The sequence below is a fragment of the Canis lupus genome, chromosome 18 (assembly GCF_048164855.1).
Source record: "Canis lupus baileyi chromosome 18, mCanLup2.hap1, whole genome shotgun sequence".
NCBI classification, from domain to species: Eukaryota; Metazoa; Chordata; class Mammalia; order Carnivora; family Canidae; genus Canis; species Canis lupus.
In genome coordinates, this window is record NC_132855.1 from 31693419 (window position 1) to 31714583 (window position 21165).

The 21165-nt window shown below is 32.2% G+C and overlaps 1 protein-coding gene across 8 annotated transcripts in view; it reads left to right on the top strand.

Moving 5' to 3' along the window:
* The window catches only part of DGKB (diacylglycerol kinase beta), a 694510-nt gene that overhangs the window by 243076 nt on the left and 430269 nt on the right, over positions 1–21165 (top strand). For 4 of the 8 annotated variants that reach the window (XM_072783961.1, XM_072783954.1, XM_072783957.1 and 1 more), the window contains 4 exons: positions 196–231; positions 8864–8980; positions 17516–17589; positions 20730–20804. In XM_072783961.1, coding sequence (XP_072640062.1) covers positions 196–231; positions 8864–8980; positions 17516–17589; positions 20730–20804 — 302 coding nt within the window. The remainder of the gene's footprint in view (positions 1–195; positions 232–8863; positions 8981–17515; positions 17590–20729; positions 20805–21165) is intronic. The other 4 variants (XM_072783956.1, XM_072783958.1, XM_072783959.1 and 1 more) reach the window with 2 other exon arrangements.

Genomic DNA, 21165 nt, shown 5'->3' on the forward strand with positions numbered 1-21165 from the left:
CCAATTACTTATTTTGTGAAAATATATTTATTCATGCATCTAATGAAATTAAGCAGAAAAAATATGACAGAGAAATGCATTTTTTATTTAATCACTTACTTCACAGGAGAATAGTGATATAAGAACCTTCACTGGCATTTGTTTTCAGTTTGACTTTGGTTTTTTCAGCTTTAATATGAACTTCTCTTTTTTCAGCAGACTCTGCCCACTTCAGGAGTTTCAGTCCCTGAGGTGCGTAAGCAAAAAAGGTTTTCACCCTTGGAATTATAGGTCTTATATTTTTACAAAGAACATTTGGGGCTATATCAGTGACCTACTAATATCAGTTTGCATAGTTTATTTAATCTCATATTTGATATTTGAAATTGGAACCTTTTTCTTTTCATAATGAGATAGCCTTGAAACGGTTCCAGCCTACCTTTGTAAAACATTAGGAAAGCAAAAAGTTATGTAAACCAAGTATACAGAGAAAAATAAAAGTTACTTTGCAAAGAGTTTTGCCCTGTGTATCAGAAGAGCATCATTCCTGTTTTTCAAGTTAAAATGTAGATACCTTACAAAAAGCCCAAACAGTTAAATCCTCTGTACCATTAAAATGTAGTTTTCAGTGATAGTAGGTTGAGAAACACTTGATCAATTTCAAATGCCCATCACTTTAAAAAGAGTGTATCTGCATTTATCACTTAGCATATGACATTATATAGAAAGTCATTGGAATAAAACATAGTGACAGAATAAATGACTTCTATTTCAAAAATAAATATAGGCATTGCCACACCATTTATTTTCACTAAAGCTATAGCTTTACCTTTGCATTAACGAAACAAGTCCTCCAATTTTTCTGTGGCCCTATCCTATTCAGTTGTTTTTATCTAAAGATAAAAAGGATATGCTCAGATGGTATTGTTTCCCTTAAATTTATAATCTGAATCTGCTTGCTTCGGGAAAATTATTTATAACATATGAATACTATATTAGAATATGATTTATTTAAAGGAAAACGTAATTCCACAAAAATATAATAACCTCTCTCCCCTCCCCCCTAAAAAAGTTTTCCAATTAGTGTAGACTGCCTCATGAAACTTTTTAAAATTTCATTTTGTAACCAGAGATATACTTAAAAATACACTGGAGATATCTAATCTAAGAGAAATATTTAATTATTTTTGTATGTTTTAAGGTCACTGATACCATTATTTTGGTAGTTATTATAAAATAGAAATGTTGAATTACACACTCAAGCAACAAAGGTACTTAAAAAGTTTATCACCTATTTTAATTGTTTAACTTTAATAGAATTGATTTTGTATATTCAGGCATCAGAGTTTATGTTTGCCCCTATCATAGCCCATTGTGTGAAGCTGTATTTGAGATTTAAACTTTTCTCATTAGATTTGTTAGTCTCCATAGGTTTCCCATATCCAACTGTAAAATCTGTATCATATAGATAGAATAAAGAGACCAAAATTGCAGTTTTAATAATACACTTTTCTGATTTGTTAAAAAAATATTTCTTCTCCTATAAAGTAATTAAAAGTCTTCCTACACTGCTTTTTAAACTTTTTCTGGCAAGATATATTGGTTTATATTAACTTAGACTTGTCACCATCCTCTGAAATCATCATGTAAGTTTTCTTCAGCTACATTGTTCCAAAATTTTTCTTAAGCCCATGTATGAATATATACACTGGTAAGTGTGTGAACACACACACACACACACACACATACACACAAACACATATATACATATGAGCGCATGCACAAGAATCCTATGTTCCATCATTAGGAACTATGGCTTGTTAGTTAATTGAACATGTAGTTAATATGTATGTGAGGGAATTTATAGAAAGATATAGAGATATGTAAACATTTTACTTAAAATATGTAAACATATATTCATGGGTTACACTCCTGACATAGGTTTCAAGGCTTTTCTATGAGGACATATGCATGTACTGTTTGGAAATAGTATATAGCCGTTTTTTCATATATAACAGTCTTAACACCCATGAAAATTTTCAGTTACAATTTTATTTTAAGGTATAAGGATAGCATTCCTTATTTCATGAAAAGATATTCATTTATTAATGAAAATAATTGTCTTCAATTACTTTCAATTTTTAAAAACTATAACAGAAACTCAAGGCCATATGTAAAACAACTTGAGTATAAAGTCAATTTTTAAAAATTATAACAGAAACTCAAGGTCATGTGTAAAACAATTTGAGTGTAAAGTAACTCTCAGTTTTTATTAATTTTCAAAGCTTTTATAGTTGTCACGTCCAAACCCAACTTGACTACTCCTACATAAAGACACACACACACAAATCCATGCATTTACAAACACACACACACACACACACATATCTTGTATTATTGTGTCTTTCCAAAACATGCAAGTTAATTTTCATGGAGACAACTCATTTTACACTCACAGTTCAATGGTTTGAGTAATAATAAAAATACATAATATAATAATAAGATAACAAATTTTACTTGGAACTAGCATAAACTGATGGGGGACTCATAGAAATCACTATGTTGAGCATTTAACTCAACTGATCAAAAGACATGATGAGTATGTATATATAAGAGATCTACCTCTTTGCTTTTAACCTTTGGCTTACTGTGTCAGTGATGGTGATTACAAAGGGAATGAAGAGTGAGTGAAGATGAGGTACCTATGCACACACATACTTTTATAAAGTCACTACCATAATACTGGTAAACAGCCCAAAGTAAAAGATTTTGACAAGGGCCTTCACATTCCTAAATTTCATTTATTCCAATCAGGATTTCTTGAACAGAAATCTTGTAAGTGGTTTATACCCAGTATGAAATTATCCTAAGAGAAAATATTCACATCAGTTGTGATGTGTGAACCTCAGGACTTGTGGATTAAGTTGCAAATTGTACCTCTAAATTTAGGGGCTGAGTAGTGCTTCCAGATACTTTAGACTAGCTTTCATTCTGTCTCATTTTTTGCTTCCCATCTGCCCCAAAAGACCCAACCTGGATCATTGATTGCACCACTTATCCCCAGTTACGGTAATGCAGTAGACACATAAAGTACTACAAAGTAAGTTAAGTACTTCTTCATAACACCCATCTTTAACTACTGTGATCTAAGCTGCATACATATGAAACTTAATAAAATATAACAAAGTATCTATTTTATATTTTAAGAATCCCTGCCATTTACTGAGTGCTTATTTTATGCTGGTATCTTTATCTACATTTTCGCAGTTTATCATCACACAGATCTTCTCATTTTATGGATGAATTAAGTGGAGTCTTGGAGCTAATAAATAACTTGCCCAAGTTTGCTCGGCAGATAAGAGACAAAGCTGGGATTTGGCCTCTAAGCCCATACTCATGACTTTGTCCAAAGTAATTTGTTTTTAGTAAGCACTTACTTAACTAAATTAAAAGAGAAATGAAAAAAAAATAAAATAAAAAAATAAAAGAGAAATGAAAATCTTTATATCAATTATTTATGTTAAAAAATACATATATATATATTTATATATATATATATTAATCAAGACTACTTTGCTCCTCAGCAATAATGAATTTTGCTGCAACTTCCGAGGATTTCTAGTAGACTTAGAGCCTTTGCTCTTTCCCAAATGAATTAGTTTCTCCCAGCAGGAAACTACTCCAATTTCCCAATAAGGTCACAATAATTAAAAGTGCAGCTTTGCAACTGTCAGCCTTGCTTTCTTAGAGCCCATAACCCTTATAAACATTATGAATTTGGTGACACTTCTGCTTCAGTAAGATCTTTTATACTAGGAATACCCAAGTGTTACCGTGGGTTCAAAATGTAGAGTTTCTGGGAACTTCTTGTGGTGTAGCTCCAGTGGCAAGAAAGTGCTAAGTCTCCATTCAGGCAAGTAAGTGGTGCTGGAGCAGATAAAGCGAGTTCCAGGACTCAAGTGAAGGATACTTCACAGCAATGCAGCCCCTCCCCATCCTTTTGTGGCCTTGTACCAATCAAAATGCTTTGCTGCTGCTTATCTCTCATGCTGAGATTGGACACAAAAAAGAAAACCCTGTGCTTGAGGTAATCATCACTTGCTGCTTGTCATTTGCGAGTGATCGATAACAGCAGGCTGAAGTATTGTGGTAAACATCCCTTTTGTGAAAGCAGTTTTCAGCAATGCACAAATACCCTACCTTTGAGAATCAGCATGATATTAAAAAAAATTATTTTTGGAGCACATATTTAAAGTGAGGTTTTTTTTGTGTCATTTATTTCATCTTTCTGTTTTCTGTGAATGGCCTTTTCAGCTTTTCTTCTTCTTTAATTATGGTGATTATGCTTTTGGAATTCTGCTACAATGTATTCCCCAGTTAAGATATGTTGTGCTACTTATAAAGTCTAAGGATCACAAAACATTAAATTATATATTTAAAATGTCTGCACAGCAAACACAAATGGCTGATATTTGAAAATGCTGAAATATCAATAACTATATTTTATATTTCATAGTTAGATTTTCAATTTTTTTTAATTTTGGTTAGAGTAGCTCTTTTCAGTGTTTGAATAATTCCTATTGATTATAGCAATAATTTTCCAACTCTTTTTATATCTGGGATAATTTATCTGGCAGAACAAAATTTGCCTTAATTATAATAAGGTAATTTATTATGTGGTTTAGAATCCAAAAACTTAAAAAAAAAGTGGAAGGTGAAGTGGTGAACACTGCCCCCTATTACCAGAGAGCAATTTTATCCTTAATAATGATGCAAAATCAAGTTGGTGATCTCTTCCTAAAACTTTTCAATAACACCAACACTGGGAATGAGTCTCTTAAATATCATCATAGAGCTCTGCCAAGCAGCTAATTAACCCCCCAAACAGGCTAGTGAAATTTTTGCGGACCGCAGATCTTCCAAGGATGCAGCTGCTTCCGCCTTCCTGTCCTTCATGTAAAATATGAAAGACATAAAGACTTTCTTCTTGAAATAGGAAAAAAATATCCAACTATCCTGTGAGCTTATGATGCTTAAGTATAGTAAATATCTAGAGAGACCTCTATTCAATTTTGAAATAAAAATAAAACAAATGCGTGTAATAAAAAGAAAACTCTGGGAAAAACTAAATACCTACATGTTTCTCCTATTTAAAATTGTCAGCCTTGATTAATTCCACGAATTCCACCCAGTAGACATACTTCCCCCAGCCAAAGAACCACCTGGTTTTCTTTGTGTGTGTGTGTGTGTTTAAACAAACATTTATTATTATTATCTATATCATATGATACAATTCACACATTTATTTTGTGGTTTAGAGTCCAAAAACAAACAAAAAAATGAAACAAAAAGTGAGGGTGTAAGCACTACCCCTCTGTTGACCAGGGAGCAACTTTAGTTTTAATAATGATGCAAACTCAGGTTGGTGATCTCTTCCCGAAACTTTTCAATAACTTCAGGATGTATTCAGGATTTTTTCTATTAACTTGTTATATACTTCTCTCTTATAATTTTAGATATCAAAAATAAAACCTAGGTTGAACATTCAATTTAGGTTTTAAAATTTTGTTTTTACATTTTATAAAGGTTTCTATAAACCATTTGTTTACTCCAATTTACTCAGGAAGATGACTCCCATGAGAGTCATGAAGCTACTTAATCAACTGCTTTCTGCTAGTTGGAGATTCTTACCAGCAAAGGAATTCTCCTAGCTATGAGCATAGCAAAGAATACAATCATGTTAACAGATGATTTGGTAGCTCTTTACAGACATATACTTACATGTCTTAAATTTCCAGCACTATATATATAAATAATTTGGTCATAAATATCCAGTTTTAATGTTACCAGCCAACTTATATTTACTTAATTCTTGTAACCTAAACATTTTAGGAATTAAATTCCAAATAGCGATTGTTGGATTATATGGCATTATACAAGGTATATAACGTATGATGGAATATAAGATACCTGAGATAATGTTTATCTTCTACACTGTAGATTTTTATGGAATATTGTTACCATGTCTTATATTCCTGCATCCAAGAATCTAGAAAGAAATTATTCCCATACTTTCCACAAGTATTACATTTTTGAATGGTTAATACAAGTTATGGATTTTTACTTGTAAATATTGAGCCTTATTTATTTAAACATATACTTAAGTATAACTAAGTGTAATTTTTTCATGTATATGCACTTAGAAATATAATGAACACTTTGCATAATTGTAATACTAATGAGCACCCTAATGGGAGAGCCACACTTCATTATTCATAATAACTTTCATTTATTGAGCACATATTCTAATATAGGCACAATGTTAGGAATTAATGTATTTTTTTCATAAACTTTACACAACTATGAGAAATAGGTATTGCTATCTCCATTTTTGAATAAGAGTTAAGTTCTCTAAGGTTACATAATATTTAAATAGCAGAGATGGGAGTCAGCTCAGGCTTTCTGACTCCAAACCTCAGCCTATAATCCACTTATTCTATGCATTATACTCTTAACACTCTTTGGACAAAATTATAATTTGCAAGTTTAGAAAGAATGATCTATCTTTAAAAAAATCAATATTTTTGCCAGAAATTATGCTTAAATGAAAGTATGTCGTTCTCCAAAGAAAGTGAATTTCAGGAATCTTATTACACCATCCATTTTTAGCCACACAAAAATATATTCAGTGATTTTACACCATGAAATTTCAAGGTGAACGGACTATATTTATTAGCATCATTTTTGGTCTGAGAAGTTTTCTGATTCATCTGGTCCTTAAAAAGAACTTTACATTGGGGGCACCTGGGTGGCTCAGTCAGTTAGGTGTCTGATACTATTTCATGGTGTGAGTTTAAATCCCGTGTTAGGCTCCATTCTGGGCATTGAGCCTACTAAAAAGACAAAACAACAACAACAACAACAACAACAACAACCAAAACAACAACAACAACAAAAAAACCCCACCGACTTTGGTTTTAAGTCCACTTAAAATATGTTCCAAAATTACAGAAGTTGAAATGATGCTCTATAAAGCAAATATAGGGACCAGAAAATATGTCACACAAGTATTTAAGCACACATGGCAGAGAGTGTTATTGGATCAGAATAACTTTTCATACCAAATCTAGACATGACCCAAGAATCCCTCTCAATACAATACTTCAGGAACTTAATTTTTTATGTTAATTCATTTACTTCTCTATTCACTTATCCTGACTTTTGTCAGGTACTTTAGGATCTGATGTAGAACAGTGAAGCAAACAAAGTACTTTCTTGTGTGGAGTTTTGACTAAAGTGGGGAAAGACCAGCATTAAACTAATTAAATAGAAAACATTTCAAGTTGTAGGAAATTATACATAACATTTTATTATTTATTTATTTATTTATTTATTTATTTGTTTATTTATTTATTTATTTATGTTTCTATAAAAAGAGGCTAAAGAGAATCGAGAAATCTACCTGACATTTGAACAGGAGCCTAAAGTGAGGAGCAAGCTCAACAAATATACAGGAAAGAGCTTTCCAGCAGAGTGAAGAGTGATTGCAAAAGCTCTGAATTAAGAGCATGCTTGTTGTGATCAAGGATTAATGAGGAGGTAGGGGTAGCTGGACATACATCCACAAATAGTGGCTGTTGTATAGAGGGGTAGCTGGACATACATCCACAAATGTGGCTGTTGTATAGAGACCTGACTATAGGGAGACAAAGATCAAAGCAGATTGACCCATTACCTGATGGTTATGATAATCCCAGCAAAGAAGAAGATAGGCCTAAAGTATGTAATGATGGAGATGGTGAGTCATCATTCAGTTTGGGATTGTTTTTAAGAAGGGTGGGCAGGAAATGTTAAAAAAAAAAAATTGGCGGTTTTAGGATGAATGTGTATTTTAGACACTCGTGGAAAGATAGAAAGGGCATTTGTGTATAGGAGTTAAATTTCAAGGGAGAAACATGAGCAGAAACTATAAATTTAGAAGTCCTCCTCATGAAGTTGAAATTCAGAGTCTGGAGATTTCATGAAGGTACCTAGGGACTGAGTGTAGAGAGTGAAGATGAAGTGTTCAAGGAAGAGGTTAAATGTTATGGACCATACATCTGGAGGAAGAACCAATGGAAGAGCCTCTGAGGAAGCAGTTAGTGACGTAAGAAGAGAGTTATGAGTGAGACAAAGCTGTGTCCAGAAGCCTACTGAGGCCAGTGTTTAAGAGGGAAGACAGAGGTCAATTCTGTCAAATTCTGCTAAAAAAGTGGAAAAGAGGAAGGCCAACCCATGAAAAGATCATTGATGATTTTAAGAAGAGCAGATTTGGTGGATAAATGGTGAAAAAAGTTCATTGGGTTGGATGGAAGGGAGAGTGAGAGGAGAGGAAACCAGAAACAAGAAGGAGACAACTGTATGAAGTGTTTCCACTGTGAACAAAAGAATTAACTGGGATGGAACATGTATTTTAAGTTGTATGTCATCCTGGATATAAATAGCAGTTTAAAAGTTCATGATGTGTGCATTTTCAATATTACCTGTATTTATAAGCATTATTTTTAGTGCTCAATACCAAATCTTTTATAGCTCCATATTATTTATTTGTGCCACTCCTTATGAAAATAATTAGCTTTAGTGGTTCTTGATAATGTATGATGAACAGTCCTAATTGGGCACAAAGGGGGAATGCCATCTGGTTTTCTTTCTCATAGTCTCTTTAATTGATATTTTTATTATGCATCTATCACATGGACTAAGCCAGTTGAAAGCAATAGCTTTCTTAGTATTCAATAGGAACTCCAAATTAGGAATGTGGGCCCTAGTTTATAGCCACAAAAGTTTTCTATGTGTTGCCCTTTTTAGTATAACAACATTCTTAAAAAAGATTTCCTCCTCACAGGAAAGACAAGCAACAGTGAAAAAGGAAAAAGGTGGTTCCCAGCAGTCAAACAAAGTGATAGATAAGAACAAAATGCAAAGAGCCAACTCTGTGACGGTGGATGGGCAAGGCTTACAGGTATGACTTTTTAAATCCAAATTTGAGTAGCTTTCATATTTCTTACTTTTATGCTCTTCTATGTTCAGCTATCAACATATTTATTTAATGTGGAGATTAGCTCAGCAGAGGACTCCAGAAAGATCCTTATTAATTTATCAAGATGTCAGTTTTATATGTGATTGACAGAGTGACACTCCAATTACATTAATCACTTCTGATGTTATGTGCATTTGAACTCAAATTGGTAAGAAATCTTTTGCCAATCTAAAGGTTTTGCAAAATCACTAAATATACACATTTGTTATGTGCATATATATTATTTATTTATATTTTATTTTCTCCATATATGTTGTTTATAAACTTAGAAGAGTCAATTTAGTTGTAAAAAAATGTCTAGAAAAAATAAAATGAATTTCATGTTGTGGATACCTTTGTTCCTACGTAAATAGTAAAATAAAGGATTTATTAGGATTTATCCATATCTTCTGAAGTTTTAATTCAAAATTGAAACCCCGTATATGTTTCTACTTTAAATAAACATAGGTAGCTCAAAATCATATTTGCAGTACTTTAAAATTCTCTACAATATCCCTAGAATCTCTGACATCAGGAGTAAGATTTTTTCAGTCTGCATTTTAAGACACACTGTAGATTGTGTGTATTGCTTTGATTTGCATCTGTTCTTCACTCCAACATAAAAACAATCAGTGAAGTTGCCTGAATCAATGAAATTGTGTTTGATTTTATTTTTGTGTTTTTAACTTTTACATTTCTCTCTTCTAATTTTCCTTTCCTTCTTTAACAATATGCTTCAAGTTTCATGTTCTCCAGGAAATTTACCACTTATCAAAGAAAAATATATTTTGTCACATACTTACCTTTAATATACATAACTTTATATTTCATTTTCATTTATTATTTTACCTATGATACTATGGATTATGTGTCTTATCTCCCTTAATTTGGAAGCAGAGTTCAGAGCACATAGCAGTTGCCTAAATGCATGTTTCTTTATTGTTTTGAGTATCTTATTGAAAGTTTAATAATAATTTCTTAAATATTGATAACCAGATTACTTATTTGTTTTGATCTAATAAAACACATTGCGAATAGAAATATTTTTGAAATGATGGCACAAATTAAGTGATCCTATAAAATTTTTAGAGAAAAAAATCAACATTTATAAATTTAGTACTTCAGTTGCAAATATTGATTAGTTAAATCTTTAGTCACTCTGCATTCCATTGAATTTTAAAATCCAGGTACACTTCACACATGGCTCAACACTTCTCGAGCCATGTATGAAATGGAAGGGAAACATGTACCATTTGTTAAATAGTATATGCTAGACACCATGGTAGTATTTTATGCCTATTAAATAAGTGAATCTTCTCAACAAGCAAGTGAGATAAATATTCTTACTTCTCTCAATAAATTATAATAAATAGCATTATTGTCACCACTTTCGAAATGTTCATAGGTAAAGTTATTCCCAGAGCCTCACAGTGAAGTCCGTGGTAAAGCCAAAGTTTAGTGATGACCATCTAACTCTGAGTGTATGGGTTTTACTCCTACAATACTGGGTCTTTTTGGTTAAAAAAAAGTTTAACAGGCATAAAAACCTAACTTTCTGATCACTTTGTTCTGACCGCTTGCTTTTCTCTGTAAATGTATTATATCTCTCAAACCAGATAATAACTTTTTTGTAACTTCCTTTTGCATATGAATTTATCTGGTAAAGTTGTTAGTAAGCACAGGATAGACATCAGCCCTTATAAAAGAGCAGTAAAGAAATACTCTGATTATTATCATAATCATTTTTTTGAATTTTAAATATTGGTTTATAGTCATGTGCAATAATCTGTTTCACCTCAGCAGAATGGACTGAAATATGATACCCATATGTATTCACATAGTTTTGAGGAAAATGTAAAAATGGTAAGAGAATAAATTATTGGATAACTAATACAAAGTACAAAAATAAATAAATTTTGTGGTAATAATCAACTTTAAAATAATAAAGTGGTCATTCTTTATCAGGAAAGGTAAAAAGATATGCCATAAAATTAATTTTTTTGTGTGTTTTAAAAAATGTATACCATGAAAAGCATTGAGTTGCAGCCTGGTTTGCATATAAGTCCGTGACAGAGGAGATCTACACTGCTTAAGACTATTAATCATAGTTAAGCACATTCATCTTACTTCTTTCCAGCTAACCAGCATAATGATCAGGATTATTATTTCTAATTAGAGGAAGTAATAGATCATGTATAACCTTAGGATGAGTCTCATTAATTAACCCAGGTCCTAAGGGACTTCAAATAGAGGTGGTTAGGCACTCTGTCTTTGTCACTGCTCGCACCATAGGTTTACACTTAATACATATGATCAAATGTAATTGAAACTACAGTTTCTAACATGTACAAGATGTAAAAATGAAGATGACTATTCACATGTAAAAAAACAAGTGAAATAGAACCATCGTGTAAACTGTATTAAACTGAAGTTACCTTGTCCCTAATTATTCTCTGAGAAGGATTTACAAATAAAAGGGTCACTTGACGATCAAAAAAGTCTAGTTTGTAGTACTCTTTACACTAGAAAAAAGAAGGAGCCTTTATACTTAAACACATAAAACTGAGCCAGTGCCATCCCCTACCACAGCTGCTTCTCCCTATTCTTATTGTCTTACTTATTTGCAATATCTCATTCTAATGCTCACCAAGACTTTAAATCTATCTATCTATCTATCTATCTATCTATCTATCTATCTATCTATCTATCTATCATCTATCTATCTATCATCTATCTATCTATCTATCTATCTATCTATCTATCTATCATCTATCTATCTATATCTCTATCTCTGTATGTCACCATGTGTACTATATACAACTATATAATATCTGCATACAATTAATTCCTTTTATTTGATTGATGTATGTGTGTGTGCGAGTATATGTGTGTACATGTGTGTGCCCCTTGATGACTTTAGGATCCTCGAGCAGCTTAGCTCTTCCATAATAAGCTCTTCATTGTCATTTTAACTCTCTAAGTCCATAGTTATTATTCTACACTTTAATATAACAACCTTTAAACCGAGTTCCCGTTCCCAACTTATGATGTGCTAGATTGTAAATAATAAGGAAAAAAATGGAGCTCATTTTTTGGAAGCTCAGTAGTAAGTGGCAGGACTGAGAGAGTTGTCTCTAATTTTAAGTAACATGGTCAGATTGGGCCTCATTATAATGTGATATTTGATTAAAGACTTAGTTGAGGCCTTTGGTCTATGGATATCTAGGTGATGGGCAGCACTGAGATAGGGGCATGCCTAGTAAGTTCTTGGATCAACAAGAACAACTGCATGGTTGAAGCATGAGGAAGAGTACTTTAGAGAAGTAATGGGAACTAGATACTACAGAGCATTCAAGGCCTATATAAGAACTCTTATTTTCCATCTGAGAGAGATGGTGAGATACAACATGATCCCGACTTAAATGTTGAAAGGCTTACCCTTGTTGAGGTTAGATTGTTAGGGAGCATAGAGTCAAGTCTGGTAATGGCCCCCAGTTATTTAGGGTTTATAGGATGGGGGCATATTCAGTGTAGAGAAAGGGAGGTAAAGAGATGGATTATCCACATATTTTGAAGACAGAACCAACAGGATGTGCTGATAGATTGGAGATAGGGTTTATTAGAAAGAGAGAAACTAGGGACATCTCTAAAGATATTTGGCCCATTCACCTGAAATGATGAAGTTGCCATTGATGAAGATAAAGAAGGGTCTGGACAAATAGGTTTTGGAGAGAAATTTCTGTTGCTGTTAGACATCTAAATGGAGATTTTAGGTAGACAGACAGATATGTGAATCTAGAATTCAGGGCAAAGGATAGATATAAATTTGGACGTGAAAGGCATATTGGCAGCACTTAAAACTATCAGATAAAATGAGATTACCAAGAGAGAATGTATAGTTTAAGGATTGTTAAACTGAGACCCAAAGCCAGTTTTTTTCATGCCTCAAGCAGAGCAGCTTGCTCTTCATCTGTCTTATATACTGTTCCACTTCAGATTATTTCAAAAGCTGTGTAGATATTTACTTCCAAATACAAATAGGTTTAGGCAGACAAATGTTTTTATGTATGTTTTAGCTTTCCCTCCCATTCCACCAAAAGCTGTAACAAAAAGGATTTAAGGATTTAAGGATGGCAGTAAGTCATGTTCAAAATGACAGGATTTTACATCTTATTTCAAAATTTTATATGAAATAAAAATAGAAAATTCATCACAGTAAAGACTACATTAGATATAGTTCAAAGAGAATTAGTAAACTTGAACATATGATTGATTTATTACTGTTATTTAATTACTAGGTCCTATGCAAGTTTTACTAGTTGTCCCAGTAATGACTTATAACAAGAGCAAGGAGTACAGAATCGTGTTAACTTTCTGGTTTTGATAGTTGTGCTGTGTTTATGTAAGAGAATGTTCCTGTATATAGGCTATCCTAAAGTAAACAGGAGTGATAAAAAATGACATTTTGGCATCTTAGTTTCAAGAGGTTCAGGGAAAAAATGTTATCTGAACAGTACTTTTAACTTTCTCTGTAAATTTGAAATTGTTTTAAATTATACAAATAAAAATATCACTTCAGAATATAAACAAATATTGTTGGATATTTCCATAAAACTTTATTCATCAAAATCAGATATACCAAATTTAAGAAACCAAGAAAACTTTGTATTCTTTTAACCTACTTGTTATTTTAGATATATGTGATTTACATTATAATAAAAATTAGCTCTGCTAGACTGAGTTCTGTAAGTTAGTTCTTACCTGGTTTTGACCTCTCTGAAAAACAAAAGCTAGAATTAAATAGATTGAATTAAATAATTGAAATATCACATCTAGTAATGCCTATGTATTTTTCCCTTATCTCAGACTCTTTAGGTTACAAAAGGATTAACTGAAAATGATTATGCCCCTACTCAGTAAGGAGAATAACATAAAGTAAAATAAAATGAAATACAGATTCTCTTTGGGGATTTTGGTATTAAGTTTTTGTTCTTCACTCAGGGTCTAGAATTATTTTCCAGTTTGATGAAGTATAAAATTTCTATGCCTGGTTCCATCTGTGTTCAATTCTGTGCCCTTGTGGGTCTTGAGCTTCATACCAGTTACAATTAGGTTCTGCAGCATGTAACAGGGAAACAACAAAAACAAAACATAACATTGGTTTAGACAAGATAGCCATAAATTTTTCTCTCATTTAAATAAAGTCCAGAAGTAGATCTCTAGAAATAGGGCTAATAAGACAGTTCCAGATTTTTATCAGGGTTGGTGCTCTTTCCTGTCCTCCATTTGTGGTATCTTCAAGGCCACCTCATTATCAAAGATGACGGCTGGTCCTTAAAATATTGAATTTCATGCTGGTATCCAGAAGAAGATGACTAGAAGTTCTCACTCTTCCTGTTTAAAGAGCATATCTTGAGTTTTCATAAAACACTTCTGTAGTAGTCAAATTGGGCTATAAGCATAAATTATTATAGATGGGTGGCTTAAACAACAGGTATTTATTTATCACAGTTCTCAAGGCTGGAAAGCTCAAGATCAAGGTGACGGGTTAAATTTTCTTATGAGTTCTATTCTCTTGGCTTACAGGTGGCAGTCATCTCTCACATGACCTTCTTTTTGTGGTGCACAGATGCAGGGATAGATCTTTCTTTTATAAGGGCACTACTACTATCTGAAGCTCCCACTCTCATGACTTCATCTAACATTCCTTGCTTCCCTGTCTTCAAATACTATCACACTGGGGAATAGGATTTCAACATAAAATTTGGGGAAACACAATTCAGTCCATAGAAATTTCCAATTATAGACAAATAGACAAAATATAGACACATTTTTTTCTACTTAGACTATTTATTTGCGTTTTTATATGGCAAGACACCAAAAGTCACACCTTCTTAAAGGTATTTAAAAGAAATCCGTATTTAAATTCTGCAAAGAATAGCAACAGCTTCCAAGATACAGTTGTGATGGGAGGGGCCAATCTTTCAAAGTTGCCCTTTGCTCAGGGTTCTTTTACTAACTGTAAAGAGGAATATGAAGAGTAAGTGATAGTAGCAGTCTTCAACAATAAGTCGTTTCTCCTTCCTTCAGGAGTATTGGCGCACAGAGTAGCTGTTTATTTTTAGGTTGACAGACTTGAAAATGACTATGTGATACTGCAGGTTTCATGCTGTCAAATTAAAAAAATTCCATCTTTGGCCTTATGGCTCCCAAATTTACTCTGCTGGATTGGCTGGCTGGTTGGCTGGCTGGATTTCTTTCTTTCTTTCTTTCTTTCTTTCTTTTTTTCTTTCTTTCTTTCTTTCTTTCTTTCTTTCTTTCTTTCTTTCTTTCTTTCTTTCTTCTTTCTTTCCTCTTTTCTTCCTTTTTTTTCAATATTTTATTTATTTATTTAGAGAAATAGAACAGGAGCCAGGAAAGGAGCAGAAGGCGAAGGACAATCAAGGAGCCAGATGTGGGGCTTGATCCCAGGACGCTGAGACCATAACCTGAGCCAAAGGCAGATGCTTAACTGACTGAGTCACCCAGGGGCTCCATGGATTGGCCTTTATTTGATAAATAATTATTATGCCTTTAAATATTCTAGTAAATATGTATTTCTGAAAGGCATTCCAAAGCATATTTTCAAATAAATTGTAAATATTGAACCCAGTGTGAATTTAATATAATCTATTTTAATTGAATGATAAGCTGAATGTTGAGTTTAGGGAAGATCATCCTAATGTGAGTTTGGGTTCAGATTTAATGTTTTCCTCAGAAACCTTTACTTACCTTGAGATTCTTACCTTTCTTTAAAAATAAGGAATAACAATTCAAATTAAGTGCAAAAATCAACTAAAATCCACATGTGTTAACATAACTCTTTTTGCAAGTGCAAACTTCAGGCGTTCTATCTGATTTTATAATTATATGAAAAAATAAAGAAATTTGAATTACAAGTCTTTAGATCAAGTTATGTTTTGGTGTTTCTTTATTTTAGCTTTTAAATGAGGGGAGAAGGGCAGACATTACAAGTCAGTAGCTTAACCTAGTAGGTACTTTCTATATATTAATTGACTGAGCACATTTGGTTCCGGAGAGAACTGGGATGTTAACACAAATCTGTCTTACTTCCTAACTGAATTAGAACCAAACTAGGAACAAGGAACCTTTGTTCTCTTTACAGAGGAAGGTAAAACAGACAATAGGCTATAATGACAAGTAGAATAAGAGTAGAAAAATTAAGAATATTTTACTAAGGTTTCTTCTATAACTAATATGAAGATTTTAATATTTCCCTAGTGCCTATATTCTTATTAGAAAAATTACATTTCACCTAAGATTGGAGGAAAATATATTAGAAGAATATTTTATGTTGTTTAAACAAACAGGAAGAAAGGACATCATATGGTTAAATGGTTGTTTTTAATTACATATTTAAGAGTACTTTCAAAGAGAAAAAATCATAGCAATAAAGGATACCTTTAATCTACATTTAAAAAACAAACTGATATAGAACTTTTCAACTTAATCTTAAGAGGGCTCCAGTAGTTGTATACTTTGTTACTAAATATTTTTGTCAAACTGTTTTTAGATGGTGGTAGATTGAATAGGAACACTTGTATTTAAGAGTCTATCTATTAACATTAAATTCAGGTAAAATGTCAGAGTTCTTCCCTACCATCCTATCAAAACCAACTTTTCCTCCTCACACCAATAAAGAGCTATCATTTAAAAAATTTATTTCCTTTCATGGCATGTTTCACTGCTAACTGTATATGTGTTTGTTTTTTTGACTATTTCTCTACTAGAATATAAGCTCCACTAGGACAGACATTTTTTTCTTGTTCAATCAAGAAATCAGTAGTGACAAAAGCAGTGCATGACTCAGAGTAGGAGCACAGTCAATTTATGAATTCCTGTTTAGCAAAGAGACTCAAATAACTTGTCCTCTACTCTCCATGCAGGGAAAGAATACATTGAGGAAACATTGTGCAGAGGGGGACAGTTAGGCTGAAAGAGACTTCAAACCATATTATTGAGATTCTAATTGACAAGTCATTGGGTAGATGGATTCCACAATTGTCACAAAGCTCTAAAGTAGGTGTCATCTGTAAAGTCAGGGCCTCTATCATCTTATCTCTTTCTTCTAATCTTTTTCTCCCCACCATATTCTGCTTTATTCTGGCTGCCCCACAAATCGTACCTTTTGTTTTTGTCTCATGGCTATTCAAACACCAATCTGTCTTTATAGCTGCCTTCCTATCTGCCCTATACCTAACTAGACCCTACCTCTCTTTGTGGAATGAGTATGCCTATTAATGTACATAGTCAAAGCACAGGGATTGAGTTGCTAAATAGATCTGTCTATCCATCCATATTGCAGAATTTAAGAGACATATTCTTGAAGTTAATTGGTATTTCATGAATTATAAATAACAAGCGTTCTCTTCAGACATAATGGGAATAATGTGTCCATCTATCCAACTTTTCTTCTAGATTACTCCTGTTCCTGGTACTCATCCGCTTTTAGTTTTCGTGAACCCCAAAAGTGGTGGGAAGCAAGGAGAGCGGTATGTTTTTAGAAATCAGTGTATTTTCCGTGTCATCTGTATGTAAAAAGATAAACTAAAATTACAAGATAAAAACATTTTAAAACATTTTTCCCTATGGTTTACAATTTTAATGTGAAATAAATAATTCTACATCTATATGTAATATATTGATAGGATCTCTCCTTATTTTTACTGTTCAAATATTAATATAATAATGGCCTTTGTATTATCATAGCTTGGGTATCTGAATTCTCTTTACCCTACCTATTGCACCTAGACCTTAGCAAAGAGCTTTGCATACAACATGGCTCCATAAATACTGTTGCATTAAAATTGGTTCTCTAAATGGTCAACATGGTGACTTCAAGTAATTCATCATTCAGTAGTGAGGAACAGAATTTATGTCCAGCTTCTAGACAAATTACATTATAATGATTTTCTGCATGTGTGTTTTTGGAGTATATGATGCTGTATATCCTGGAGAAGCACAATATATTTAATCTGAATTATAATGAGCTGTATTATCAGGTATCACAATATATTGGCAGACAACACAAAATTTCCATTTTTGTAGTAAATTAGTGATTAAATCATAAGATTTAAAAAAATTAGAAAATCGCAACACTGAAGAGTAAATTTTATGTCCTTTTTAAAAGAGGTGTCAGAAAAATGCAGTTGCACTTGCTTTAATAATTTCTAGAAATCTTTACTAATCTCATTCCAAAAATGAACAAATAAAAGCATTCATATAAACACTATGATAATAAAGCAGAAATTTCCATTGTGGTTCATCAAATAATGAAATTGAAAGTTGAAATGTTTTCATGATAAGTGGAATTTTATAATTTCCTTCCCTACTATCTAACTTCACAGCTTTTTCAATGAAATGAATATTACTATTCGTTTTCCAATCAACAAAATATTATTTCTGCTTAGAATTTTTTTCCTTTGTTAACATAGAGTTGCATATTTTTTATTGTGCTAAACATGATAGAAATTATTTTAAATAATTAGTGGCTTAATTAGAAATATTTATATTGTTTTATTTAAGGGAATAGTTGCTTCACTTTTACGATACAAAAATAGTAATTTCATAATAATGCTAAAATTATTTTCTCCTTTACTATGTATAGTCTGTCCACTTTATATGTTATGGATATTTAGGAAAAAAGTAAAGTCTTCACACAGAATTAGATAAGAATTAAATTCATGTTGGAATTTAGAGACAAATGAAGTATCAAGAGAAAGAAAGAAAAGGTATATTTTCAAAAGGAAAACATTCCCTTTGAATAAGAACATGGATCATGCAGGATGACCCATACCGAATATCTGACTTTCCCTCCTCCCATTAAGAAAAAAAAAAAAAAACAAACAAACATAGAAACACTAAAGTCATAAGTAAATTAAACTTAATGGGGGGGAGGGATGATACTTGAGTACTTTTATATGTACACCCATATATGTTTTGTTCTTTATACATAAATAGGGACCAATCAAAGGAAATGTAAATATGTATACTTGTGAAGGAAATCTATTAAGAGTGCAATGTAAATCTTTCTGAATGAGTAAAAGTCATCTTTCACAAAAAATGATATTCCATTCAAGATTTCCTTTGAAAATATTTGTGTTTCCTGACGTTGATATGTTAGATAAGTAGCAAAAGGTTACAAAATTATATATTCACACCAAGTTTCCCATACTGGTCAATAGGTGTAAACATGTTCACGTAGTGTTCATTCATTCAAACAGCAACATCTGAATGAATCCAAACTCACAAGCAGATATACCACAAATCACAAGGTGAATGCTAAACTAGAAATGTTTAAAATAAAGGTGCTGTGGAAGTTCAGAAGAAGAAATGGCTATCTGAAGACTGAGAAGTCTTTGGACAAGAGGTAGCTTTTGAGTTGATGTAAGTAGATGTTTTCCAGCTGAAGGAAAGAAGGATTTGTGAAAGGGTGTAGTGTTTTTTAGGGAACCAGGAAATAATCCCTGAGCTTAAAGTTTAAGGAAAAAGAAGGTGAAAAGACAAGGTATAACCTATTTTAAATATAATAAAACATCTTTTAGGATAAATAACTTAACCAGCACTATGTAAGAGTGCTGGATAGGTAAGAATTTTATGGAGCTAATGAGAGAGCTTGAAAGCCTGAGCAAAGGCAGTGAGATATAATTGCCAAGTTTAATAGACATTACTGTTAGAAGGTGGCAGGACTGTTCTCCAATCAGGGTCAGGTGCTGCGGAAAAAGAAGTACTGAGCATGACTCATGAACTTTCTTGAGACAGTAGCTCATATAGTTAATAGAAACCTAGAATGTGAGGTTATTGCAGTTTTGGGAGTCAGGTGATATAACAGATACTATGTAGTAAATTTGGGCAGTTTCTATCAGTAAAGATAGTATGAATGTACTTGTAAAATATATGGTAATATTTTTACATTGATTAAAAACTAACTTTTAAAAACTAAATATATTCCTTCATTTTTAATATCTCGTCTAAGAATACCAATATAGGATGTGTATCTACTTAGAAATATTTGTGTTGCATTTGTTGTACAATGATTGATTTCTTTTAGAAAAAAATGAATTATTTAATATGTGCTTGTTGAAATAGTTTAGCAATTGTGTGAACTGACTTATCAGATGATTGCTTATGTGAAATAATTAAGCAGATGAGGTCACAGTCTCTGATTGCATACATACATACAACATGCACAGTTCCATTTTATATGTGGGATAGTTTTCATCTTGATTAGATTGACCCAATAACCTGTTAACTTCACAAGGATCAATTAGGAGAAGGTATGTAAGTAATTTAATTCTGATATTTTTAAAAAATATATTTGAAATCTAATTAGCTAAATAATATTCAAAAGCATGATAAAGAATATTCTAAATGCGTATGCATGTTTAGAATGCAAATATCATTATTTCTAATTTCTAAGCTTTATTGCCTTTTATAATGGCTACTAAGCCTCTTTTTCAAAGAACCATAAGTTCTTATTGAATACTTCTAATATTACCAGTCTAAATTTTATCAAATATATTTAGTTACAACCATGCATATAATTAAAAGATTAAGAGGTGCTACTTATTTAAAAATTGGGGAGTATCACTAAATTTCTTTTTCTTGTCTTCCCATGTTTTCATCTTTATAGAATTTATAGAAAATTCCAATATCTACTAAATCCTCGTCAGGTTTACAGTCTTTCTGGGAATGGACCAATGCCAGGGTAAGTCCAAGCATAATCATAATATCATTACATCGACTCATTTAATATTAATTAATAAAATAAGCAGCTTGATGTACCTAGAAATAATGTTATTTGAATACAACAGCCAGATTATTATACATAAAAACATTGAGCATCAACCATATAAAAGTAACCAGTGCAGATGCTATATTTCAGAATAGCCTGTTTCAACCAGATGTTTTTCCCTTCTAAGTATCGTGAAGTACTGCTACTATGCTATTACTTCTACTACTACTACTACTCACACAAACACACTCGCTGTGTACTTAAACATCCAAACCAACTGTTTGCAGAACCACTCCCTCTTTTTTTTTTTTTTAAATACAGAATGAGGATCTAC